At 59.0% G+C, this 27370-nt stretch overlaps 1 protein-coding gene across 3 annotated transcripts in view; it reads right to left on the reverse strand.

The window, feature by feature from the left end:
* ADAMTS7 (ADAM metallopeptidase with thrombospondin type 1 motif 7) overlaps window positions 1–21336 on the reverse strand; it is a 50312-nt gene extending 28976 nt beyond the window's left edge. For 2 of the 3 annotated variants that reach the window (XM_058736296.1, XM_058736295.1), the window contains exons 1-8: window positions 20966–21334; window positions 13504–13859; window positions 11839–12010; window positions 10696–10892; window positions 7024–7107; window positions 6577–6701; window positions 5484–5633; window positions 4269–4412 (exon numbers count right to left, since the gene is read on the reverse strand). In XM_058736296.1, the coding sequence (XP_058592279.1) occupies window positions 4269–4412; window positions 5484–5633; window positions 6577–6701; window positions 7024–7107; window positions 10696–10892; window positions 11839–12010; window positions 13504–13859; window positions 20966–21056 (1319 nt within the window). In that variant the 5' untranslated portion in view covers window positions 21057–21334. Of the gene's footprint in view, window positions 1–4268; window positions 4413–5483; window positions 5634–6576; window positions 6702–7023; window positions 7108–10695; window positions 10893–11838; window positions 12011–13503; window positions 13860–20965 lie in introns of all 3 variants that reach the window. The other variant, XM_058736297.1, reaches the window with a different exon arrangement.
* Window positions 21337–27370: the final 6034 nt, after the last annotated feature.

Consider the following 27370-nt stretch of genomic DNA (forward strand, 5'->3'; position numbering starts at 1 on the left):
AAAATTAAAGAAAGATAATGCAGGGAGAAGAAAATAACTAAATCCATACAAAGAATAACCTCAGGAAGAAAAAAACAGGAAACAAGTATGGAAACGTGACAATAAGAAGGAGGAAGTCAGGAAGTTAAAAGTACAGTACAAAAAACTTAATAGAAGGGTGAACATGTGGATGCTGTCCAGAAAACAGGTAAAAGCCAGTAAAAAAGTAAAAACTCACAACATGAGAGAGCAGCTGAAGGTCAAAGAGCTCCCGAAGGAGAAAACGAAATTACCAAATGACACAAGAGCATTTCCAGGGGCTGAAGGACAGGCAGTTGTAGGTTAAAAGCATCTGCCAGGTCTAAAGCAGCATGAAAAAGCTCAACCTTACATGTAAAGGAGCCAGAAGAAGAACAAACAAAACCCTGAACCAGCAGAAGGAAGGAAAGAATAAAGATTAGACAAGAAATAAATATGAGAAACATAAAAAAAAAAAAAACAACACACAGTAATACAGATCAGGTTCTTTGAAAAGATCAATAAAATTGATATACCTTTAGCTGGACTCATCAAACCAGTGAGAGAGAATGAGACAGAGACAGGGAGGGGGAGAGAGAGAGGGAGAGAGGGAGAGAGAGGGAGAGGTGGGGGAGGGAGAAGAGAGACAAAAGGCGGGGGGGGGGGGGGAGGAGGGAGGAGAGGAAAGAAAAGACCCAAATGAACAAAATCAGAAATGAAAGGAGAAATACAGCAGACTCCAAAGTACAAAGGGTTATAATTACAAAAAAACAAATGCCCACATTGAACAACACAGAAAAAATGAATTCCTAGAAACATATAACCTCCCAAAAAGAAATCAGCAATAAATAGAAAACTTGACCAGACCAGACACTGGCAGTGAAACTGAATCAGTCATCAAAAACTCCCAACATCTGGTCCAGGACCAGATGGCTTCACAGGTGAATTCTACCAACATTTAAAGAGTTAACGTCTTTTCTTCTCAAATTGTTCCAAAAAATTAAAAAGGAAGGAAAACTTCCAAATTCATTCTACGAAGTGAGCATTACCTCGATACCAAAACCAAAGACGCCACAAGAAAACAGAACTACAGGCCAGTATCTCTGACGAGCACGGGCGCAGAAATTCTCAGTAAAATACTTGCAAACGGAATCCAGCAATACGTTTATAACATCATTCGCTACAATCAAGTGGGATTTATTTCTGGGTTGCACGATTCACAAATCAATCAACATGATATATCACATGAATACAAGAAAGGATAAAAACCCCACGAACCTTCCAACAGGCGTAGAAAAAGCATTGGACAAAGTACAACATCCATTCATGATAAGAACTCTCAACAAAGTAGGTGTAGAGGGAACGTTCCTTAACTTAATAAAGGCCGTATATGAAAAATCCACAGCTAGCATCATCCTCAATGATAAAGCGCTAAGAGCTTTTCCTCTCAGATCAGGAACGAGACAAGGATGTCCACTCTCACCAGTTTCATCCAACACAGTACACAGTACTGGAAGTCCTAGCCATAGCAATCAGATAAGAAAAAGAAATGGAAAGAATCCAGGTTGGCCAGGAAGACGTAAAACTTTCCGTATCTGCAGATGACATAATACTGTACGTAGAGGACCCGAAAGAGTCCACCAAAAATCTACTGGAACTGTATGTGAATTCAGTAAATCTCAGGGCACAAAATCAATATATAGAAATCTGTTGCATTTCTGTGTACTAATAATGAAGTAGAAAAAGAGAAATTAAGAAAACAACCCCATTTACAATTGCACCAAAAACAAAGTACCGAGGAATCAACTTCATCGAGGTAACGACCTGCACTCTGGAAACTATAAAACACGGATGAAGAAAACTGAAGAGAACGCACAAAAATGGAAAGATTTCCACGCTCATGAATTAGAACAACACATATTGTTAAAATGTCTCTACTCCTCAAAGCAGTCTACACATTTAATGCAATCCCTGTCAAAACACCACCAGCAGTTCTCACAGAGCAAAAACAAACCATCCTAAAACATGGACGGAACCACAAAAGACCCCAAATAGCCAAAACAACCTCGAAAACAAAGAACAAAACTGGACGCATCACAATGTCAGACTTCAAGATACGTTACAAAGCTGTAATGATCAAAACATTGTGGTACTGGCACAAAAACAGATCAACGAAGCAGGGCAAAAAGCCCAGGAACAAACCCACGGTCATATGGACAACTCACCTTGGACAAAGGAGGCAAGAATACACAATATGAAAAAGACAGTCTCTTCAACAAACAGTGTTGGGAAAACTGGACAGCAACATGCAGAACAACGAACGTGGACCACTTTCAGGGCACCTGGGTGGCCCCGTCGGTTAAGCGACCAACTCTCGGCTCAGGTCATGATCTCACGGTTTGTGAGTTCGAGCCCCGAGTTGGGCTGTATCTATACTGACAGTACAGAGCCTCCTTGGGGTTCTGTCTCCCTCTCTCTTTGCCCCTCCCCGCCTGCTCTCTCTCTGAACAATAAACTTAAAAAAATTTCTTCAATTAAAAAAAAAAAAATTGGGCCACTTTCTTAACACCATACACAAAAATAAGTTTAAAATGGATTAAACTCCCTACACACGAGACCTGAAACCATAAAAATCCCAGAGAAGAAAGAACACGGGTAGTGATCTGACATCAGCCATGGCAACTCTTTTCTAGGTATGTCCTGAGGCAATGGAAACAAAAGCAAAAATAGAGAACTGGGACCTCGTCAAGGTAAAAAACTTCCGCACAGCAAAACGATAAAACGCTGATGAAAAGAACTGGGGAGAACACACAGAAACGGAAAGACATCCCATGCTCATGGAAGAACAATAAAGGGAGGAACACGGAGAGAAGAAGAGAGGGAGAGAGGGAATCCCAAGCAGGCTCCCTGCTGTCAGCACAGAGCCCAAAGTGGGGCTCGAACTCACAAACCATGAGATCACAAGCTGAGCTGAAATCAAGAGTCGGAGGCTCAACCCACTGAGCTGCGCAGGAGCCCGGGAACAAAGCCTCTCAACACTGACGGAGAGCGACACAGCCCAAAGCTGATACCAAATCAAATGATCGATCAGGTGTGAGGGTAGAATAAAGACACTTCAAACCCCTTACCTCCACGCACCTTTTCTCAGAACCTACTCCACCAGAACAAAGAAGCACCCCCTCTAAAGTCAGCAGCAGGAGGACCCCATGGGACAATTTTAGGGCAGGCCCAGAAGGCACCCGGTCTAGATAGGAACGGGAACAGAGGCCACACTGCCTGCTGGAATCAGCACGTGCTTCAAATGTGGACAGAAGGCAGTGACGTGTTAAGAACCGCGAACGACCCAGAAACCCTGTCATCCCGTGTTATCGGCGTTACCTCCCTGTCCCGGCCATCCACACGCCAGGAGGGAGGATGCAGAGGGGGCCACGGGCCGAACCCCAGACCCTTTTCCCTTCAGACCCCGCTTACTGGCCAGCGTAAGCCGAGGGCGGGGAATGGTGCCAGAGCAGCCACATGTTAAGAAGTGGAATAAAAAATGGGGCACCCGGGGGGCTCAGTCGGTTGAGCGTCCGACTTCGGCTCAGGTCGTGATCTCGCGGTCCGTGGGTTCGAGCCCCGCGTTGGGCTCTGGGCTGATGGCTCGGAGGCTGGAGCCTGCTTCAGATTCTGTGTCTCCCTCTCTCTCTGCCCCTCCCCTGTTCATGCTCTGTCTCTCTCTCTCAAAAATAAATAAAAACATTAAAAAAAAAAAAAAAAGGAAGTGGAATAAAACCCACCCAGTTCCTTTCGTACACACTTCTGCTGTTCTGGTCAAGGGAGCTACGGGTATGGGCCGTGTCATTTGGGGCCTTGCACCCGAGGTCCGTTCTCCTACTTACACTTAAAACTGGCACCATGAAAAATTCTGTGCTAATAACTTACATCTTTAAATTTTCCTTAGCCGAGAACAACGTTAAAGAGCAAATAAAAAACACGGTCACCAGTTAAGAGGATCAGAAAGAGGGGACAGGCTTTAGCTTCGGTGCCTCCTGCGGCACTTTCCCCAGGACTCTGTGGCCAAGCGGCCGGGGCCGTGCCCCATCGGGTCTCCGTCCCGTCCCAAACCCAGGGCTCGACCCCAGCCCCATCCCTAGGTCCCCACGACCCCTCTCCCTCCTGTGGGGTTGCAGGACACGGAGATGGCCTCGGGGACCTCTCGGTCCAGCCCGGGCGGACCGGCCCGTGCCTCTCTGACACCGGGCGGCCCCCCACGGGCCCAGTGGACTTACTCCAGGAACCTGGTGATGTACTCGCGGCTGCAGCGGGACCAGGTGAGGGGGGCGGTGTCGTACAGGAGCTGTGGAGACATGATGGAAGGCCGTTTCCCCACGGGCTCGCAGTCATTGCCGCTTCCGTCGTGCTGAATCCCAAAACTGCGTGAGAGCACAGGCCCCGGGGGCCGGTGAGCTGCGGGGCCGCCGGGCGGCTCTGCCTCCAGACCGCCATGGGGCCTCGGGAGGCCGACCCCTCTCGGAGCCTCAGCCTCCCCGGTCCAGAGCATGGACGGGCGGGGGCGGTGGTGGGGGGCAGCCTACTGAGCCTGAGGGGCACCCACAGTGACGAGCCACGGCCCCCCCGTGGGGATGTGGGGATGTCCCCACATCCACACTGGTCCCCAGCAGGGAATGACACGGGTCCCTCCGTGCCCTGGATTTAAGGGAGTTTGAGCTGCCCTGTCACAGAGAAACTCTCGAGACGCCATCCTGGGGAAGGAGACAAGAATGATTGTCTTTGCTCAGACTTACTACGTGCCAGGCGCCGTGCTAAGCGCTTTCAGAAACCCCACCTTGCTCAGTTCTCGGAACTGCCCAGAGAGGCCCAGGAACTAGCCAAGGTAACACGGCCAGAGAACAGCAGATTTGGGGCAGAGCGCTCTCGACCACCACGGGTGGCTTCGAGGCCCTGCACGCGTGGCTGTCACTCAAGGAACCCAGAGCAGGTGAATGATGATGCCGACATCTCTGACCACCAGGCCTCTCTGTGGCCCACACACCTCGCGCAGAGGGGCCGGCTGGAGGAGCCCGGAGCATCAGTGAGTCCAACCCCCTCGAGCAACAAGGGGCACACCAAGGTCCAGAGAGGGCAGGGCACTTGCCTGGGGTCACAGAGCAATCAGACAGGCAGGTGTGGGGGACCGAGAGTCAACACGCAAGCAGTGAGCGCACCGCGGAGGGACAGCTAAAGACACTGGTGACTTTCCGGTCGTCTCAACCCCACACTGACCGGGACTCGGTCCGAGCCAGGCCCACAGGCACCCGCGTGGGCCTCCCCACATCTCACAGGGAAGCAGCCCGGTGTGGGTGGGGACATCGCAGGGACAACGTGCGGCCACGGCCAGGCCCGCGTCCCTGGGATCCTGTGGCCCGTGGGCCCAGCTGCCTGGTGCCCCCGGGTTGGCAGGGGAAGCTGGGGCGTTAGTGCGGGAACGGGAGCAGGTGCGGTACCTGTGTCCGAGCTCGTGGGCCACCGTGAAGGCCAGCGGCAGGCCCGTGTCCTCGTTGATGTTGCAGCTGCGGTGCGGCTGGCACATGCCCGCCACGTGGGACAGGCCCAGGGTCTCACAGGGCCTGTTCATGGCCGCACACAGGTCCTTCCTGCGTTCAGAGAGAAAGGATCCTCAGGCTGACCTGACCAGGTGCCAGGTGGAACTAAGCCCAGAAGGCCAGATGCTGGGCATGAGGGAGAGAGTAGGCGAGGAGGTGGGAGGGAGTGGGTGAGGTGGGAGTGGGTGAGGTGGGAGTGGGTGAGGTGGTGATGGGTGGGGGTGGGGCGAGAGAAAGAGGAAGGGGGAGGGGGGGAGGGGGAGGGGGAAGTGAGGGGGGAGGGGGAGGGGGAGGGGGGAGGGGGAAGTGAGGGGGGAGGGGGGGCGAGGGGGGGTGAGGAGGTGCCCCCCACTCGGACATCGTGCCGCAGCAGCATTCACAGGGGACACCTACTTGTGCCTGGGGAGCAGCCCCGTGCACGATTTTGGTTACTGTCCCCGTGAGGAGCGCAGGGACAGACCCTGAACAGACCTGGACCCCAGTGGGGGAGGGGCCCCGGCTGTAAAACCAGGCCGAGAGCTCCTTCAAGGGACCACTTCTGTCTCCAGACTGTGGAGGTGGAGGCAGGATCGCACACGTGTGGCAGAAGCGTATAAGCTACACACGCACGCTCGTGCACACTCAGGGACAGGGACAGCGGGTAAAACGTGAGCAAGTCTGCGGACTGCACGGGCGTCCACGTCCTGGTCGTGGTCTCCCGCTATATTATCTCGGATGCCGGCACCGGGGGCACCGGGGGCACCGGGGGCACGGGGCCTGCTTCGGACGGTTCTGGGAAAACCCACAAGAGCTCCCCAAGTGCTGATGGAACCCAGGGTGCAGCCAAAGGTGCGTGCGCTCCCCTAACACGGGCTCCGGGGGCAGGCCCGTGTCCGCACCCCGCCGGGCTCAGGCAGCACCGCCCTCCAGAGCAGGCCCCTGCTGGCCACGCTGCCCCCCCCCAACAGCTGGCGGCCCCCCTGGCCGTGTCGCGCCCCCCAACAGCTGGCGGCACCTGGTGAGCAGGATGGCGGTGTCGTGGTGCAGCGGGTGCGTGTCCCCCTTCATGTTGATGCTCTTTTGCCACTTGCAGAAGCTGCGAAGGGTGTTGTCCGCGTGGTGCGTAACCTTCAGGTCTTCCTGGGGGCAGAGAGGGCAGCGCGGGTCCCTCCCCTGAGCGCCGGAGGGCCAAGCCCCATTCTCCTCCAAAGGCAGGAGACAGAGGCCTGGGCCAGCCTCCAGGGACCACCCCTCCCCACAGGCCCATCCTGGGGGGCACCCGATGGAGGGCCGGCCGGGGACCCGGGGGCGACGGAGGACACCGCCCGGGCGACGGAGGACACCGCCCGGGCCACGGAGGCCCGCCGTGCCCTTCCACACGGGGCCCCTCGGGTGGCAGACCAGGAGGGCTCTGGCGGCCGATGCCCATCGCTGGGCAGCCCGCGGCCACGTGACCTCTCACCTCCTCATCCTCCAGCAGGACGAGGCGCACGATGGTAATGTGGATGGGGTTCCCGATGCTGGGGTCGTGAAACAGGCCGGCCACCTGCCCGAGAAAAGCGGGGGGGGGGGGGTCAGCCCACCAGCCTGCAGAGAGGTACCAGACAGCCACCGCCTACCTCCGACCACCCACGTCCTCACACGGGGGAGCTCACGCAGCACACCCACACGGGAATGTGCCCGCACCTGCACACACACCGCAGAGTCTGGACAAAAGGCCGGCCCAGACCCAGGCCCGTTCTGGGCACCAGTGTGGGATCTGCTCACCCAGCTCACCCACCCCAAGGCCCTAGTTTGCCTCCTCTGTCTTGGGCTGGGAGGCCCCGCAGCCTCTTCCTGCCCTGGGTTCACCAGGACCAGCATCCCAGGACTGAGTCCTCCCACGAGGCAGGAGACACAGGCCGGGACTAGAGAGGGGGCTCGGGCAGGCACAGGCCCCCAGAGTCTCCCCACTGCCCCACACTCAAGTTCTCCATGGGGTACAGCCGTGGGGCCAAGACGGCAGGCGCAAGCTCTCGGAGGCCCCACGGCTGCACGGGGGCTCCCCACCCAGTCCCAGGAAAGGCCGCCCCCAAAGACGGAAGGTACGCGAAGGTGCAGGGAGATGGGTGGGGGAAGCTCCCTCAGAACAAGAAAGAGGTCAGCCTGCGACAGGCATCAGGTTCCCAGCTGGCAGAGACGGCGGGACAGGCCAGTCATGAGTTGGCTTCCAGCAGCTTCGTCAAGAAAAAAGATATTTTGATAGAAACGGACAAAACACACACTATCAAGAGGACACAAAAGCCCATGAACAGGATACGTTGTTTTTTGAGAACCCAAGGTGCCTCCGTCCACCTCCATGCACCGCCCCCTCCCCAGCATCATCCGTGCACTGCGCCTGTCCCCAGCATCAACCAATTCCACCTCCTGGATGCTCCCTACATCCACCTCCAAGGCCCCCGCCCAGCCTGAGGCAACAGCCTCTCATCTGGCCAGCTGGAAAGGTCTCCTCCAGCCTCACAGTCACCTGCCACTGAAATGCAAACCCAGTAACCGTGCCCTTGCTTAAAGCAGCAAGTGGGTCTTCCTGTCCACAGGGTGAAGACAAAAGTCCCAGTCCCGCCCCACATGCTGACGGCCCCTCCGTCCTCACTCCCTGGTCCAACCACTCTGGCTCTTTCAGAAGCCCTTGATTCTCCATACCACAGGGCCTTTGCAGATGCTGTGCCCTCGGCCTGGAATGCTCTCCCTCTCGTCTTTCCCAAGTTCTGTCCTCCCGTCTCCAGCTCTCAACCCTTGAGCACATCTTCGGGGAGCCTTTCTTCTGCCAGACACTCCCAAAGCACATGAATGTGTCCTTCCTAGCAGCCCCTCTGCTGGCCTTCAGATTCCTCAAGATGACGGTTTAGCTGACATTGGTCTCCTCGGCCCCGCGGGGTCTGTGTGGGCCCTCTTTCAGCCCAGTGACCCATCTAGCACCTGGCGTGACGGGCATTCAGGAGCTTTTTGAACAAAGGAATGAATCTTGGGCACCTGCTAAAAATTTCTGACGCCTTGTCTCATTCCAAAGAATTCGTAGAAGATGAGAAAAGCACTTTGAAGGAAGTCAGGAGTCTTCCCTAGACCACAGGCAGCAGGTCCCAGCAGAGGGGCCTGGAGGGCAAGAAGCCCCTAAGCTTCTGCCAAGACCGTCCCGACAGCTGGCCTCCCGTGTCCCAAGTCAGGGCTGCGGGCAGCTCCGGCCACCACCAGGTCCTTCCCTTGGCACGTATGACGCCTCTGCCCCCCAAGAGGTATAGACCCCAGATAGAGGCAGAGAAGTATAGACACAGAGCAACAACGGCAGGACCGGAGGGAGGCAGTTGTCACGGGCCGACCCACTCAGCCAGTGAGTGTCTGCGATGGCCTGAGGTCAGTACCGGTGTTTCAACCGGATAAACGATCCCCAGGAGGTCCAGCCCAGCTCTGCTGCGGGCTCGGAGAGCAAGCCTGGGTGGACTGTGGAAGATCTGGGGGTTACAGGTGACCACAAGCTTCCAGTGAGCTGACGGTATGACACAAGCCATTCAGAAAGGGGCAGGCGGGGAACTTGGCTTGCGATGCTTGGAGCAGACCCACCCGAGCTCCCACACACAGCTCTGGGTCTGGCACAGAGGGCACACTGACAAACCGGGGCCCGCAGGAGGCCTGAGTAAACAGTGCGGCTGCCCTGAAGGTGGCTGTGGGGCTGAAGGGCAGGTGCTACAGCAGCCACACCAGCAGCAGCGGACACGTGCCAAGCCCAACGTGTACAGTCCTTGTACTGAGAGCCTACCTGCAGTATATTGCTTAATCGTCTTACTTCTAAAGTAGGCATGACCGTCCCCATTTACAGGTAGAGCAACTGAGGCTCTAAGACAGGGTTCACCTGGGCTCAGAACCCAAGTTTGTCCCAAAGCCCCTGCTCTTAACTTCGGAAAATTCTCAACACATATTAGCTTTGAAGGCTCTGAGAAGTCCCGCAGTAAACAGGTCTGTGTTCCTTTCTGTTAACCCTTGTTGCCAAACTTCTTCAACCGTGGCACCTTTTTTTCACAGAACACTTATCAGCATCTCAGAATAAGTCCTCCCTGGAATACGCTTTGCAACATGCTACAAAGAGGCAGAGTTTCCCGGAAGGGAACCTGTTCTCGTGCACCCGTCACTTTATCTGGGGTAGAGCTGGCACTCTGCACAGCAGCGCTAAATAAACAAACACCTGCTCCAGAGAGAAAAGGGAGGGAAGTTCTCCCCACCTCCGCCACGGCTACCCCATCCTTCTGGCAAGCTCTGGCCACCACAGCCATCTCTGGACCCAGAGGCACAGACCTGAGCCCCAGCCCCATCCGTGTGACTGTGACCATGTCCCTTGGCCTCTCTGAGCCTTTCTTCCCTCACCTATGAGATGGGGGTGAGGCTCAGACAGGGCAGTGACTACAGAAGACCGAACAAACCGGTGTTCCCAAGGCTGCAGCCATCACCCACGGTCCAGCCCTTCTCAGAGGCTGCTGTATGCCCCCCCGTGTCCCTGCCAGCCCCTGCAGCCTCCCCAGGTGACTGGCGCTAATGGACTCATAGGGGTCCCCTCTCTGTCCCGACCAGTGCTTGAGCTGATCAAAGGCCAGTGAGCATGAGGGCCAGACCCCCCTCTAGGATGGGGCTCACACAGTGGATGCCTGTGTCCTGTGAGCCTGCACAGGGAGGCAGGAAGGAGCCAGGCCCTGGGCCAAATGGCGACCCTTCACCCAGGAGATGTCCACCAGCCACTAATGGACCCGACAGCCTGGGGTCCGCCCTCCCACTGCCTACAACACCCCCACCGCCCCCAGCTGCCTGGCCCCCCCCCCCCGACCGCACCCCCAGCTGCCCGGGCCCCCCGACCGCCGCCGCCCCCCCCCCCCCGCTGCCCCGCCGCCCCCCCCCCGACCGCACCCCCATAGCCCCGCACCTGCCCGCCCCCCCGACCGCACCCCCCGCCGCCCCCCAGCTGCCCGGCCCCCCTGACCGCCCCCCCCCCGCCGCCCCCCAGCTGCCCGGCCCCCCGACCGCGCCCCCCCCCCGCCCCCCAGCTGCCCGGCCCCCCGACCGCCCCCCAGCTGCCCGGCCCCCACACGCCCGCCGCCCTCTGCAGCCTCACCATGTTCATGATGGTCAGCACGTAGCTCTCGACCTGCGGCTGCCCGTGGTACTCCACCATCTTGGTGTCCGCGACCACCAGGGTCTCCACCCACTTCTCCCTGCTGACCGAGCGCTGATGCAGACGCCTCGGGCGCTGCCGACGCCACTGCTGCCGCTGCTCCCAACGCTCTCGCCGGGCCTCCGGCTCCGTGGACGCTGTGGGCCCCAGGCCGGGTGGGGGTGGGGGTTAGCTGCCAGCAGGCTGGCCCAGGCCGTGCCTCTCCGGGGCCTCCCCTCAGCGCTGGGGCTACAGGCAGCAGCCTGGACTCCCCTCTGTGGCTCTGCCCGGGACCTGTGCCGTGTGACCCTGACCCGGTCACTTCCCCTCTCTGACCCTGAGCATCCCCGCCTACAAACAGGAATCAGCCGAACAGCCACAGAAGCTGACCTCGGAGCGGGGGTGGGGTGGGGGGGGCCATGAAACGGGGGACAGGAACACACAGTGAGGCAGCTCCTGGGCCCCAAGCCCCAGGGGGCTGGTGCATCCCAGCACACACGGTCCCCAGGGCCCAGCCCGCTGCCTGGGAGACCCACTGCACTGTCCCAGGCTGACCCGGATCAGAAGAGACAGCACATCTACGAAGCAGGAAAACCAAGGCCCAGAAGCACGGCCGGGTATCTGTTCCAACCAGTGGAGTCCCTGAGCGGCGGCACCTTCCGAGGCTGGCGTGCCGGCCAAGCAGTCCCCCAACCCGGCAGCCCACGGTAGGCGGCTCCCTACCTGGACTGGCCAGCACCGTGGCCGTTCTGAAGAAGAAGGGCTGGAGCTAGGTCCCCAGGGACAGAGAGGAGTTATTCTGGGCGGGGACCAGTGTGGGGAAGGGCGGGAGGTTCCTGGCTAGCTGCCCTGGTGGGCCTGGCCAGGCAGTGGGGGAGGAGGTGGTGAGAGGGGTCAGCCCAGGGCATCAGCTGGGGCAGGCCTGGCAGGCAGAGGCCTCAGGCCGGAGGCACATTTGGAAGGCACGGGCTGTGGTGATGTGTCTGTCTGTCTGCGTCCCTTTGGTCCGAGGGGAGGTGTGCATGGAGATGTCGAGAGAGGCTTCTGGAAAGAAGCTCGGTGCTTCCAGGCCCATCCCCTTCCCCAGGCAGGAGAGGACCATACCTGCTACCCCGCAGGTGCCGGTGCCGGGAGCTCTGGAGCCCCCCAGCTCCGCCCCCTTCTCTGGGGCTTGGCGCTTATAGACCACGTGGGGCTGGGCGTGGCCAGGACGAGCGGGCACACCCTCCAGGGGCTCGATGAAGTAGTCCTCGTTGGAGAGCCGAAACACACCTGTCTGGGAAGAAGTGCAGGCTCACACGGAGCGGATGAGCACTCCCATCCCCACCGGTCCCGGAGGCCGTGCTGCCCGCCGAGCCCACGCTGCTCCCAGCACCCGGCTGACCCCGAGCGCGCGTGCGTCTCCCGCTCTGGGCCTTTGTTCACTCCGGACCCTCCGCCTGGCACGTCCTTCCCGGCCGTTTCACACAGCCAAGGGCCTGGGGGCTGAGCCCCGGAGCCACCAGCCTCCGAAGATGCCACACACGCCCACCTCGCCCCCCCCCCCCCGCCCTGTTGGGAGGAGACGGGAGCACCCTAGATCTGAGATGGCATCTTCCGCGCGGTCCCAGACGGCCGTCTTGAGTCGGGCGGCCCCAGGGCCAGCACCCAGACCATTTCCCAAACGGCTGTCTTGAGTCGGGCGCCCGGTACACCCAGGCCACTATCCATCTCCCCTGCGTGCCAGCCATTGTGTCGTCTCAAAGCTGGCCTGCAGCCCACTCTCCCGGAGGTGATGAATCACTCCAAGTGCAGCTCTCCCCACACCCCAGCCACGGAGATGCTCAGTCACCAGGACATCCTACTCCCCGGCCCCAAGGCCTTCGGAGAAGGGAAGACACGCCGGCAGGCGTGTCTTGGGCACATCCGCCGCATTCAGAGAGGCCCTAAGAGGGAGGGATTTGGGGAAGTGTCTTTGGGCAGCCGGCCACCTCCTGAGGAAGCTCAGGGCTCCGGCAGGGAAGAGGGTTTCACCCCCCCACTGCCCCACCCCGCAGCTCCCTCCACGGCACCAAGTGTGCCCCTGGGGCTGTGCAGGGTCGAGGTGAGCCCCGCGTGCCAGAGAGTGCCCCCCCCCCCCCAGAGGGGCTGCAGACCCGGGTGTGAATGCGGACTGCAGCACCGGCTAACTGGGTGGCCCTGGGCCAGTCCGTCTCCCGGCCTGCTTCCTCATCTGTTAATGGGAATGACACCCGTATGAACAGCTGCTGCGGATCCAAGGAGATTAGCAAGAAAGGGCAGGAGCCTAGGGCCTGATGTGTGGCAGCTGTAGCGTGGGCTCTCATTAGGCGGGTCCTGCTACTGCCCGTGGCTCCTCCTGAGCGACCTCAGCTGAGGACCCGGGGGAGGGCAGAGCCGGTCACCTAGCCCAGAGCACTGGGGGTCCCCGTGCACCCCAGCAAAGGGAGGCGACCACGTCCACCCAAAGGCCTGCTCCCCCGGGGGGTGAAGGTGAGGCTGCCTGTCCAGGAGAAGCACAGCCCAAGCGGCTGTGGGGGAGCAGTCCTAACTGAGGCCGCCAAGGAGCAAGGACTGCGCGGTTCGAGGAGCTACCTGGCCTGCACAGGGATTCTCCAAGTCCGCTCTCTGCACCGGCAGAAACGGAGGCTTCGGACACTCACCCCCACCCTCCGAGGCTCCGTCCTAACAAGGCCTGCGGGCGCTCTGGCTCCGTTCAGGATTGAGCCCCGCCATCCCGGAGGACCGGCCGGGACTCCCGCGCTCACTCACCAGCCCGTCGCAGGCGCTGATGGCCGCCAGGCCGCCCTCCAGCTCGGGGTCCTGCACCTCGCCGAGCAGGTGGCAGGCGGGCGCGCGGGCGCGGATGTGCGCGCGCCCCAGGCCGCCGCGCCGCCGCGTCTCGCTCACGAAGCCGGGCGCCAGCAGGTGCGCGTTGGCCGTCAGGTTGAAGCGCAGCTCGCGCCCGCGGTACTGCAGCTCGTAGAAGGCGGGCGCGGCGCGGCGCGCTGACACGTCCCGCTTGCGCAGCGCGCGCGGCCACAGCTCGTACGACAGGAAGGCGCCGCCTGCGTCCACGCGCACCGGGTGCACCACGTCCAGCGCCGCGCGGCCGTCGGCGCCGCTCCCTGCGGGGAGAAAACCGGCTGCGGTCGGGGCTGCGGGGCACCTGCCCGGCCCGCTCCTCCACCCGGGTCACCGCGACGACCTCCCGCGGGCCCCCTCCCCTCGTCTGCGTGCGGCGCAGCGGCCAGAGGAGGCCCGCCTCCGCCCCAAACCCTGCAGTGGCCGCCTCCGAAAAAGGCAGAGCTCTGGCCAGTGTGGCCCCGGGCAAGGTTATTCCTCAGTCTCACCTTGGCTACACCTGCCTCCCTGCGGTTCCCGCCCCACCCCCGCCCCCATGCCGCACTGCCGCCCCCTCCGGGTGGAACACGCTGCCCTGCCCGCTGCCTGTTGTGCAGGTTGTGCAGCAAGACAGAGCCTCGCCTCGAAGCCGCGCCTTCGAGCCCCCGCTCAAAGGTCTCACTGCCGCCTCCCCTGACCACTTTGTTTTAAAAAGGCAACTCCCTGCCCCCCTCTGTCCCTGCTTCCCCCCCCCCCCCCGCCTTTTTCCCCACAGCACGCAGGGAATACCATACGCCTTGTTTCAATTTTTTTTCTATTTTCTCCCAATGCAAACTCCAGGAGGGCAAGAAGCTCTCCAGTCTTTGTTGAAGACTTCACGGGCCCAGAGTGTCCTAGGACTCTGAGCAGTTAAGACTTAGTTTCTCAGTGAGTGAGTGAATCTGTAGATGGGAGTAATAACCATTTGCACCCTTAGGGCTGTTGGGAGGGTTAGTGATCTGAACCACTTGAACCACCCCACACAGCAGTGCCTGGCCCGATGACCACGCCTGCCAGCAATTACGATTAGGGGGGATTGTATAGCCTGGTGGACTTTAACATGTGCCCTCAGGTGCTGGAGGGTTCTGCACGTCCCTCCAGGCCTCCTGCGAAGGAGAGATGGAGGAAGACCACGCAGATGGGTGGCCCCCATTTGAGCAGAGCAGCTCTGGTTCATTTTTGAAGAGAAGGTTCCAGACCTGGAAGACATCTGTCCTCTCCGATTTCCCGCTAACACCAGATTCCTAGCCTTTTTTGCCACACACCCCTTCTCAGAATGTTTTCAAATGCATCAGGTACAGATGAGTACCAAGGAAACCGATCATATTGAAACACAGTTATCAGAATAATTTTAGAAGTGGGATATAGAATTACGTGCTCCTTTGTGAACGCGTTAAACAAGATCTACGGGCAACTTATATGGTGATTTTGAAGTGACGAGTATCAACCTTATCAAGATACCTGCAACTGTAATGAGACAGAAAAGTGTTTTGGTTGTTTGCCTCGTTTGGTTGTTTGCCTCGGTAACAAAGCCACAGGTGCTGCTAATGCCATTGTACTTTGGTGCTAATATGCATAATTGAAGGAAATGCAAACGGAGGTAAAAAGCTTGAAGATATAGTCTCTTCCCATCCAAGTTCATGGATCCTTTCCATTTTGCCCATGTCCCTGGGGCCGCAGATTCCAGGAGGGCACCTGCAGTAAAGTCTCCAGGCTGCTTCTGAAGAAAGCAAAGGGAGGTTCAGAGAAGCGCACAACCGGCCTGAAGCCACACAGCCAGAGTCATCGAGCCGGGACTGGGCTCCAGGTCTCCCAGATGGCTTGTCTCTTCAGGAACACTGTTCTACCTTCTCAGCGGTCTGTCCCCTCCTGGGCCTCTTTCCTCATCACTAACATGAAGGAGTTGTGCTACATCAAGTTGTTCAAACTTCTTTAGCTACCAGACCTAATCTGCAAAAGAAATCTCGTGTGGACACATGGACACAGCAGAATGGCGCCATGGCAGGTGGGGGGCAGGGACGTGGGGCTGAGGCTCTTGTCCTCTTTTGGCTCTCTGCAGTTTCCAGGCTCGGAGGAACAGTCAGGAAAGTGGCCCACCGGAGTGTGTCTCAGGCCTACGTCCTGCTCTGACCAACCGGGCGTATGCCCAGCTCCCCAGAATCCCAGCTGCTCAGGACAATGACCCCTAGGGCCACAGGCATGCCCAGACACCCTGCAGATGTCCCACCAAGGCTCCCTCTGTGGCTGCCGGGGAACCCAGCCCAGAGCCGCATCCCGGCCAGGCTGCAGAAACCCTCTCGCCCGGGTCCTGCCAGACCACGTGCAGAGTGCCCCGCACACACACCGGCAGTGTGCCCCTGCAGAGGACATGCCCCACTGCCCACAACCGCCAGGCGGCCGGCCCTCAGGGTGCAGCCCAAGAGCACATGCTCAGGCGAGAGGCGGACGCGCCGGGTGACCCTGTGTGGTTCCGGGCAAATCTTCCCTCCCCGATTCCCTGGAGGACACTCGTGCAAGGATTTTCCAGACTTCTCGGGTAAGAATTTGTTAGACACGAATTCCCAGGCCCGTCCCAGACCCACTGAATCAGCATCTCCAGGAAATGCGACTAGGAAGCTGGGTTTTCCCCCAGAGCCTCGGGGGACTGCCATCGTCAGGGAAGTTGGACGACCCTGCACCGGGAGTGCACTTGGTCTAACAGCGGCCACACCTGGAGAGCTTGGAAAGACTGAAGAGTGCAGAGGCTGGGACGGCCCAGAGACCGATTCCATAGGCCCAGAGCTCTGGACCCCTCACTCTGCGTTTTCCTCATTTTCCCGGGCCTTCCAGGGACTCTGACGTAACTCATCTCGGAGGCTGACCTTCGGAAGCCCGGGGTCGGCACTTTGAGGAGGGAGACTCCTTCTCTGACGTCCAACGAGGGCCTTTGGGACTAGAGCTTCCCAACCACCGCCTGCAGACTTGTTTTCTGTTGGTTTATTGATCTTGGTCGTTCATTTTGGCTTCCACAAATATTGGAAATATTTAATCAGTTGCCTATGTTTAAAAGTTACGCGATACTGCACAAAGTCTCAGTTATCAGCTTTCCTGGAAAAGCCTGGCCATCTATCCCCATCAGGCCTAAATCCCCACGTGGCAGAAGTGGCTGGAGTCGAGCAGGGAGCCCCCCTGGGAGAGGGCCCGTACCCCTCCAGCGGCCTGCCCCATGGCCCCCTGCTGTGTCCCCAACTGTAAAGGTAGGGTCCTCTGGCCTCACGGTTACGCTGCCTCTCAATGACCAAAGAACTGAATTTCTAACAACAACGGGAAAACAAGAGAGAGCCCGCCCACCGTGTTTGCTCACTTGCCCTAGTGCGTGGCATTTGGGGTGGCGCCACTGCTCATTGCGAGGGAGCGGCGGGTGCTCCAAAGTCCAGGAAAATGCAGAGGACACCGTCCTCCCCCTCAAAACAGAGACCCGGCAGAGGGCACTCGTCCTCACCCCCGGCCCCGTGCTGAGATGGGCCCCAGGCAGGGGAGGGGACGCCTCATGGGCGGACGGAGGAGGAAAAGTCTCATTGGAGAGGGCAACATATGAGGTGGACCCACGGAGGGTCGTGGTAGTGGGCGCCGTGTGACGGACCCCGAGAGTACAAGGTGCCACGGGTGTGGGCAACACAAGACGGGAAGCTCAGCCACGCACGCGTTTTGTACAATGGGACGATGGAGTGAAAAAATCGTGCACGGCCAAGAACGCAGCTTGGAGCACAGAAAGGTTCAGGCCGCAAGCCGGCCGCTTGGTGGCCGTGTGACCGGGGCAGTCGCCATCGTGCTGAGGCTGGCCTGGCCCTGCTCACCGGCGCGGAGAACCCAGGTCGGGAACGGAGGGAGGGGCGCGGGACAAAGGTGGGCAACGAGACAACTACATGCCAAGGTCTGAAGCGGCTCCCGGGCTCGGGCAGTCACGGCCAAGGCCACGAACGACCGGCTGGAGGTGCAGGTGCGCGGTGCCGGCCTGACGCGCTCACTGCCCCACGGAACCGCAGCCGCACTGCACACCCGCAGACGTCCGGAGCTCGCATGTGATGGGGGAGTCTGAAGCAGTGCGGAGAAATGGCCCCAAGGACTCCAAACAAGTGTCCCTGGGGAGGGAGGATCCGTGTGCCCTGGGATGTGCGGTCCCGTTAAGAATCCCTGCTCTAGACCGTGGGCAAACACCGCAGGACAGAAATTCAAGGTGAGTTATACAGAAGCAGTCTGTTAAGTTCGAAACTGCGACAGGGACCAAGCAGAGAGGCACGCAGGTAACCGGCTCGAGGGTCAGCGTGCGCCAGACCCAGACGCCACCCGCGGCTGTTAGCCCACGGGGGAGACACTCCAGCATCAGGTCTGTTTCTCCATCTGCGAAATGGGTATGATAATCGTCACACCTGCTCTCTCTGCCTGTGGGAGAGTCCCCTGGGCTCACACGCAGGTGCTGAGAACGGGACGTGGCACACACAGAAAACAGAGCTAAGTTGTAACTGAAAATTAGCAAGAGACGCTCTGAAGCATACTCCGCAGAGAGAGAGGGAGACACAGAATCGGAAGCAGGCTCCAGGCTCCCAGCTGTCAGCACAGAGCCCGACGCGGGGCTGGAACTCACCGACCGTGAGATCATGACCTCAGCTGAAGTCGGATGCTCAACCGACTGGGCCACCCAGGCACCCCAAGAAAATACTTTTTAATCAAAAAAAAAAATAGGGGCTCCTGGGTGGCTCAGTGGATTGAGCATCGGACTCTTGGTTTCAGCTCAGATCATGATCTCGTGGTTCTTGAGTTCGAGCACCATGTTCTCGGCACCAGTAGTGTGGTCACTGCTCGGGAGTCTCTCCCTCTCTGCCCCTCCCCTGCTCACGCTCAAGCTCGCACTCTCTCTCTCTCTCTCAAAATAAACTTTAAAAAAAAAAAGCAAAAAGAAAAATATTTCTAGGAAGCTATCACTTTGGCATAATTTTTATCTTCTTCTTTTGTTCTGCATAATTATTTTTGTAATTAACTTTATTGTTTTGCCATTAAAATATGTCATAAAGGGGGCAAAGTGTTTTATAAAACAAATAACTCTCTCACGGTCTCCTAAAGCCGACCCCTGGCAGAGACCTGGTGGCTGAAGCAAGCAGCACCCAGTGCCAGCAAGGGGAAATTGCGGGGTCCAGTCTTAGAAGGCATGCGGGTGCACGGGCACTGGGCAAGGGGATGGGTGTGGGCACTGTGCAGGAAGACGGACGGCCAGTGGTTCACGGCCAAGTCCCTCCTGCCAGGTCAGGAGCTCTGTTCAGGGTGTTACATACTTTGAATACCATCCCTAGGTGACAGAACTGTCACTTTGCAGCTTCTACCAGAGAAATGCCAACGCGGTGTTTGCCATCACCTCTCTCTCAGGAACCAGAGTGACGGTCCAGCCCTTCAAACGACCTGACCCGAAGCTCAGGCCAAAGATAACAAATAACCAAGGTGTGTGGTGTGCGTGTGGATGTGGGGGAGACAGATGCCGTCCTCCTCAGGTCGGCCTGCGTGTGCCCGGCACGCACGCACGTACACGCACACACAGCCCACGTGTGCAATTCAGCGTGCTGGTGGGGACATTACCAGGCCCCAGTCCCACCAACCCCAACAAATCCCTTAATTTGTCACAGGAGAAACAATCAGCTTCCTAGAAGTGTGTCCAGGATATGCCCTCTGGTCTCAAAGAAGGTCGTGTGCCGCCGGGAGAGTCTAGGACCTCTGGACAGCTCCAACGACAGTGAGACGGCCCAGCTCGGCAGCCCAGCGCTCAGGCACCCCGAGTGGGGGCGGAACAGGGAGGCCCCCTGTCATGTACCCGCGGGGACACCAGAATAGACATTCCACCCAGGGGTGGGGGGACACATTGGGTGGGAGAAGCTACCTGCCCTGCGTCCACTGCCAAACGGCAGGTCCAAAGCACAGGACCCACCAAGGTCTCCCCGGTCTTCCTGGGTCTCTGTGACATTAGCGAAAATGGCCACCACACGGTAGTCAGTCACTCTGCCCTGTGCTAAGCAACTGACATTCAGCATCTCAGTCCTGCCAAGAACCGGGGGAGGCAGACACCACTGTCCCCACTTAACTACAGCCCGGGAGGGGCAGGAGGCTGGCCAAGTTCATCCATGGGTCTGGCTTCCAGTGCAAGTGGAGAACGTTCCGACTCCCCACTCCTCTCACAGCTGCCAGGGTCCTGGACCCAAGTTCCCTGGGCCAAGGGGGTCCGTGTTGCCTCATCCCCATCATCTGGTCAGTTCCCATGGGCCCCCGCTCTGAGCAGGGGGGTAAAGGACTCACGCAGTAGCTAAAGGGCCAGACTGGCAGGCCACCCTCCTCTCTGAGCCTGTCCTGCATTGTCACCTGCCTTGCAGCACTCTTGCAGGACTGATGAGAATTAAGAACCTCATTAAATATTTGCTCCCTCTACACTCCACACGCGCTGCTAGAGGGAACCTCCCTGAAACCCTGCTTTCATGAGCTACTCCCCTCAACGGCTCCCCAAAACTTCTAAGATCTGATTGAAATGCCTCCTCCTGCACTCCGGCCCCGGACGCTTTTCCAAGGCTGCGGCATCCCCAGCACGCAGGCCCCATGCAGCCCACGCCCCGCCGCGGGGACGCCCCCCCCCCCCACCCCCCCAGCCCCGACCCGAAGTTCATCCATCCCCAGTCCCTCCGGGCTCTGGCCTCTCCTCCCCTACAAAGCCCTTCCGACCGCTTGGCCCGCATGGCTCTCTCCCGGCTATCCGACCGGCCCGCATCAGCGCTCCCTGGGCACACGGCCAGGGGTCCCCTAGACCCTCGGCTCCGAAACTTCCAGGCCGGCTGCCTCGGACGCCTGGAGCTCCGCGGCCGAGCAAGGACCTGGACTCTGGCCAGAGGCTCGTCGGAGGCAAGCCGGGCGGGGCAGGGAGAGCCGAGCCCAGGGCCGGGAGAGAAGCTCCCCTCCGCTCCCCTCCGCTGCGCCCGGGCGCCTGCACTCGGGGGAGGGGAGGCAGGAAGTGCTGGGGGCGCGCGAGCTGGGACCCCGCGCCACCGACCCCGCGCCCCGGCCCGCTGCGTGTCGGCGGGGTGCTCCGCGCACCAGGCGCCGACGAGGCTCCACGCCGGGCCCTCCGCGAGCTGACCAGACGGGGTTGGGGGGGGGCCGCGCCGTGCGCCCGAGGGCAGAGGGGCTTCCTCCGGGCACGGGCGGGGGGCCGCCGGCTGCGCGGCCGTAGAGGGCGCCCAACGGCGCGGCTTGGCCCCCCGACCTCCCGGGGGTGCCGAACACCCGGGCCGCGAGGAGAGGGGGGCGCGGGGCCGGCCGGCGGGGAGGGGCGGCCACCCACCTGGTGCGGGTCCGGGGTCGCCGGGCGCCACGGCGCAGAGCAGCAGGAGCAGGGGGCGCAGCCGCGGCGCGGGGCTGGGGCGGCCGGGCATGGCCGGGGCGGGCGGCGCCAAGGGGGGGCCCCGCGCGCGCGCTCTCGTCCGTCCCGTCCGCTCGCTGCCCGGTCCCGGTCCGGCTCAGGACATGCCGGGCCCGCGCGCCGCTCCCGCGTCGGGACCCGGCCTGCGGCAACAAAGGCTGCAGGGCCCGCCCCCTCAGCGGCGCAGGAGGCTCCAGGGACCCAGAGCCCGACGGCTAGAAGGAAAGAAAGAAAGAAAGAAAGAGCGGAGCGGAGCGAGGGAGGGAGGGCGGGAGGGGGCCGCGCGGCCGGCCGCCCCGCCCCGCCCTCGGCCCCGCCCCTCCCGGCCCGGCCCCGCCCCCGCCGCCCCGCGGGCCCCGCAGGCGGCTGTTTGGGGGCGGGCCCGGGGCCGGACGCGCGCGGCGCCCCCCGACGGCCCCGACCGCCCCGCCGGGTCGCATGCGCCCTCTGGCGGCGGAGCTCAGCCGGGCCTCTTGGCCGCGACCCTCCAAGCCCCCCAGAAACTGGAATTTCCGGAATGTGTCTTCCCTGAACTGCGCTCCCTGCGCCCGGTAGGGCGGCCCCCTCTACGAAAAGGGGTACAGAGGCCTTCCGGGGACCCCAAGGTGGACGCTGCTCCAAAGCAGGCTCAGGAGAGAGGCCCGGCCAGAGAGCGGCGGCTCCCAGGCGGGGCTGGTCCCGCAGCCCTAGTCTCCAGGCTCTCTGCTGCACGTCTGTTAGGTTAGCGCGGGGCACAGCAGTGCCCCCCACCCCGAGCCTGGAGGCCGGCCGGCCGCGGGCGAGGGCCCAGCCGTCTGCCCTCGGTGACCGCGGCCCTTCCTCGTGTGCGGGCAGGAGCCCGCTCCCAGGAACACTCCTGCCTTCGCTAAACCTGGTCCTGCTCAGGGACCTCCTCCTGTTCCTGGGGACGACGGGTCGTGGTCAGCTGCCCTGCCCTGCCCAGCCCTGGCGAAGACCCGTCCCCTCCAAGGCCCACATGCCTCCTCACTGCCCATCTCCCGCGCTCCGTCCCTCATTCCTGGAAGCTCCCTCCTGACTCCTGCACCCTTAGCCCTGCTGTCCTCAAGGGGACCCCGGTAGCACATGGCCTTGACGTCCTCATTTCCATCGACGTTTCATTCCACCTGTGCCACCAGCTCCCAGGGCCACAACCTAGGCTGTCTCAGCCCCACCTGCCCCACCTCTGAAACCTGAGGATCAGATGCCTGACCTTCAGATGGGATCCTGCGACTTTCCCCACCCTCCCCAAACCCACATCACACTATGTGTTTTCTTCCTGTGGTCCCTTGTCACCTTCTTCCTCTCCCCACCTACCAGCCCCTCCGGACTTCACCTGCCTCCCTTCCTAGCCACATGCACTGTTTGACCCCTGCGCCCCCAACTACCTCCCATTCCCCCCCCCACTACCACACCCTGCCACACACCTCACCTGAGCACCAAGCACCTGCGAAGTCCCCTCCCTCTGCACAGTGGGACAGCATGAAATCCCTGCCCTCTGCACACAGTGGGACAGCATGAAGTCCCTGCCTTCTGCACACAGTGGGGTGGCAGGAAGTCCCGGCACTCTGCGCACAGTGGGATGGCAGGTCACTCCAGCAGTGGGAGACAAATGCTTCTGCCATTTTTGTGCCCTCCCCTCCTGCTTCCCGAAGGACCTTGCTCTGGGTGCCCCCTCTTAGCTTGGTCCCTACAGCTGGTGACCCTCCATCTACAGCATTCTGCTCTGCCTCCTTGAAAGGCACTGACACTACTCCTCCACGGCCTGGGTGCCCCTCTGCTCCCCTTCACCGTCCCACTTCTCCAGGGGCATCTAGACTTCTCCCCTGCTGGTGCCCCAGGCTCACCCCTCCTGCAGCCTCCATTCTGGCGCAAGGGCGGTCTTCCTCCCGCCCTGCCCTGAGCTTTCCAGAGGCGCCCCCACCCCACTGCACCCCTCCACCCTCACCCGCCAGTCATGTCACCGACCACAAGGAATGACCGCGGTCTGCTCCCGGGGTCCATCAACCCCGCCCCCTGCGAGCGGTCAAGTCGGGTCTTACTCGCCTTTGCGACCCGGCCCCCAGCACAGTAAACCTGAGAGACCAAGAGGATCTGGCGAGGGGACGCACAGCACCCCCTGGCGGGCACCACCGCCTGCTGTCCCTGCTCCTATGGCCAGCCACTGAGACCAAGACCGGTTAGAGGCCTCCTGAAAGGCAGCCCTGGCGCGTGCGTCTTGGAGCCTCGGGCGGACAGGAGTCCACACCTGCTTCGGTTCCAGGCCACCGCCTGCCTTCGTTCGGTGCGCACCCTGCTGGGCACCGTCTCCGTGCCCCTCCTCACAAGCATGCTGGACACACACACACAAGATACACACACAATGACGAGGCTTAGTCCCGCCCTAATGACATTAGTAATAACCCAGCCGAAGAACCCTGCACATTCTGGGGGGCCAGGAGTACATTGTGGAAGGCAGCTGTGCTCGCCACTTAGAACCCACGCTGCACACAAGTCCATTTTGAACAAAGCAAGGGATCTGGTTTTGTAGCATGTTTGATGTCATTGTGATTGTAATTGTGCAGTTAAAGAGTCCTCCTCCTAAATCTTGACAGAGATCATTTGAAAAAAATTTTAATGTTTTATTTATTTTTTGAGGGGGGGAGGGGCAGAGTAGAGGGAGACACAGAATCCGAAGCAGACTCCAGGCTCTGAGCTGTCGGCACAGAGCCCGACACGGGGGTGGAACTCATGGACAGCGAGGTCATGACCTGAGCCGAAGTCAGACGCTCAGCCGACTGAGCCGTCCAGGCGCCCCGAGATTAAATGATCACTGTGCAAAGCAGCCCAGACATCTCCAGTGAGATTTGCCTTAGCTGAAACGTTACCAGAAACTGATCAAACTAAATGAAAAACTAGATGTATTCTGCTTCTATATATCCATTCGTATATTGATAGATTATTTTTTAAGTTTTATTTATTTATTTTGAGAGAGAGAGAGTACAATGAGGGAGGGGCACAGAGGGAGAGGGGGCGAGAGAGAGAGAGAGAGGGACAGAGAGCGAATCCCAAGCAGGCTCTGCGCTATCAGCACAGAGCCTGATGCAGGGCTTGAACTCACATCCCTGGGATCATGACCTGAGCTGAAATCCAGAGACAGACACTCAACTGACTGAGCCACCCAGGCGCCCCACCCCTATCGATAGGTTGTTTAAAAGGTAGCAAGTACAGTAGGGTATTGTCCATTTAAGACTATAAACGAATAGGTAACAATAATAAAATGAGGCTCACAATTTTTAAAAATTTAATAAAAACTCTGGGCTTCAACTTTCTTATCGCTTAATGGAAACGGCTGCCCTATTTCACGTGTTTCCTAGAGCAATCCTTCTCAGCCAGGGGTGACTTCACCTCCATGGAATTTTGCTATGTCTGGAGACATTTTTGGTGGTCACAGCCAAGGGGGGAAGTGCCACCAAGGTGGGTAGAGGGTAGGGACACCGCTAACCTCCTACAAGGCACAGGACGGTCCCCAACACAAATGATTGTCCAGCCCTGAATGTCACTCGTGCCCAGGCTGAAAAACTGCTCTGGTGGATTACCTAGTTTGAAGGCACACGGCAAAGTAAGAGGCCTTATGTTTCAGTGACTTGTTTCACTTTGCGTTGTTTGGTAAGGCGGGCGCAGGGTAAACATTCAAAGTTCACAAACAGTGAAAAGTAACTCTTCCTCCCAAAGCTGGTCCCTGGTCCCTCAGTGCTCCTTCCCAGGGGCCGAGTCTGACTGAGTTTCTCACGAATCCTTCCAGGAAATGTGTCCGCAGACAACACAGCGACGTTTCACACGCAGGGCAGCACACATCTCGCTCTGTCCGCTCCTGGCTTTTTTTACTTAACAATGCAGCTTAGAGATGGTTCCATAGCCTGGCTTGTGAATCTGCCCCAGCCTTGAATGGGCTCCCAGCACATGGGATGCAAACCAGAACGAATTCCACCAGGGCAGGAAACCTTGTTTTACCCGTTGATGTATTGTAAGGACCAGTGTTTTGCTGAGACTGTCCTCTGTGCATTAGGGCGAGAAAGTCTGTAAGAAAAGTCCGGCACCGGGGTTGCTGTTGACAGCGTGTGCATTTGGAACTTTGACAGATAGGTGTTGCCAAACTAAAGACACTATTTATGGTGAGTTCCTTCCCCCCACCACACCCCCTGAGCAAACTGCGAGAGTTACAAAAATAATTTTAAATTCTAGTGTAGGGGGCAGATTGTTAAACAAGAATGCCCCCCAAAAGCCCCCTCAGAGGGTCAGGAACTGGGCCAAGAGCCGGCCTTGGGAATGCCTGAGACGGCTGACTGGGAGGGGAAGCTGAGCCCACAGGCCTGACTGGCCGTTGCTCTGGAAGCCCTGGAGACCTGGGTGTCCTCAGCGTAGCCCCATCTCTGAAGCATGGTGGCCTTCACCTGCGAACCCCGGGGGCCCTGGAGGGCGGTCCACCCGTGGAGCCCTGAGCCATCGTCAGCTGGACAGAGGCCAGGTGTGACACGGAAGGAGCAATGAATCCCGCTATGCCTCCCCTGCCATGGCTCGCATCATCGTCCTCCCCAAGTGAAGCAGGGTCACCACCGTCGTCACACAGGCGGAGAAGCTGCCGCGTGCACGGGCTGCCATCTGCCGAAGGTCCCAGATGTGGAGGCATCAGGGGCCGGACAGGCCTGCCTGTGGCACCCGGGTCCCTGACCACGGCGCACCCCAGTCCCCAGATGGCCAGTTCGGGCTTGTCCTCGAAGGGTCTGTGCTGTGGCTCCTGCTTCAGGAGCCGTCTCTGTCACACGCTCGCTGCGCGGGAAACGGGCCTCCTCCCTGGGCCCGGGCTTCCATTTACCAGCGCCTCCCAAGGGCCGGTGCCCAGAGCGGTGCCGACTCCGGAGGGACCCCGGTGACAGCCGCTGTGCTGTCGCCTGTGGTCAGCTCTCACCTTCGCCCCAAGCCCGGGAGCCCCCAGAGAGCCAGGGCCAGGTGTCAGGGGCTGGCGCCCCCCAGGACCCCAGGAGGGGCCGCTGCCTGCAAGTCTAAGCAGCTCTGGAAGTGAGCCGCACACCCAGCCTGAGCCCACAGCCGGCCTCGCTCGGGGCTCTCACCGCCTCGTCACCTCCGTGATTTCTTCTCTGTGAATTGCCTTTGCCTTCTCTGCCGTGGCCTCCCTTCAGCAATGTCCGCTCCGTATCCCTGTGTCTAGAAATAACTGGAAAAGTTTCAACGCTCTTCTGTTGCCTTATACCGAGGGCCTGGGAGCTCGTTTATCCTTTAACATTTTTTCGTGTATTTTATTAATGTTTGTAAAGGAAATATTTGTTTCAACATTTAAAAACCAGCACCTTGGGGCACCCGGCTGGCTCAGTCTCTTGACTTCGGGGTTGTCAGTTCAAGCCCCACGGTGGGTGTCAAGATTACTTAAAAATAAAATCTAAAAAAATAACAAAGAAAGAAAGAAAGAAAGAAAAAGAAAAAAAGAAAGAAAGAGAGAAAGAGAGAAAGAGAGAAAGAGAGAAAGAGAGAAAGAGAGAAAGAAAGAAAGAAAGAAAGAAAGAAAGAAAGAAAGAAAGAAAGAAAGAAAGAAAGAAAGAAAGAAACCAGAATCTTTGCTGGTAATAAAACCCTGTATAAGATAGATTATATGGGTCGTTTTTCCTTTGCTTTTTTTAAATCAATAAAATCATTTCTCTCCTTCATTTACCCGACAAATAGTCACACGTGCTGCCTGCAGTGGGGCCTAGATGAATAAAAACAGCACGAACCTCATTCTGAAATTGCTCTCGCCAACATTAAAAATGGAGCTGGTTATATAATCGGGGGGTTGGGAACAATACTTTAAAGATGAAATCAACAGCAAAATCTGTAGGGGAGAAAAAGTGAATAGCCGTGCCTACGTGAAAAGCGAAAGTTCCCCAGATGATCGAACTCCATACATCCAGCATCCACAAAACGGGAGACCGGGAAAGATCAGAGAAACCGGAGAAGACCATTAAGTAAATGGCACAAGGGCCCTCCTCGGAACGGAAGCACATAAGCTTCCAGATTGGAAACGTTTACTGGCATCCGGCGTGGTGGACAAAACACAGAAAGCTGCACCAGAGCACAACCTCACCGTGTCCCATGTGCCAACCCCTGGGTTCTAAAGACAGTCATTTCTGGGGCGCCTGGGTGGCGCAGTCGGTTAAGCGTCCGACTTCAGCCAGGTCACGATCTCGCGGTCCGTGAGTTCGAGCCCCGCGTCAGGCTCTGGGCTGATGGCTCGGAGCCTGGAGCCTGTTTCCGATTCTGTGTCTCCCTCTCTCTCTGCCCCTCCCCCGTTCATGC

Source organism: Neofelis nebulosa, chromosome 7 (genome assembly GCF_028018385.1).
Source record: "Neofelis nebulosa isolate mNeoNeb1 chromosome 7, mNeoNeb1.pri, whole genome shotgun sequence".
Classification (NCBI taxonomy): domain Eukaryota; kingdom Metazoa; phylum Chordata; class Mammalia; order Carnivora; family Felidae; genus Neofelis; species Neofelis nebulosa.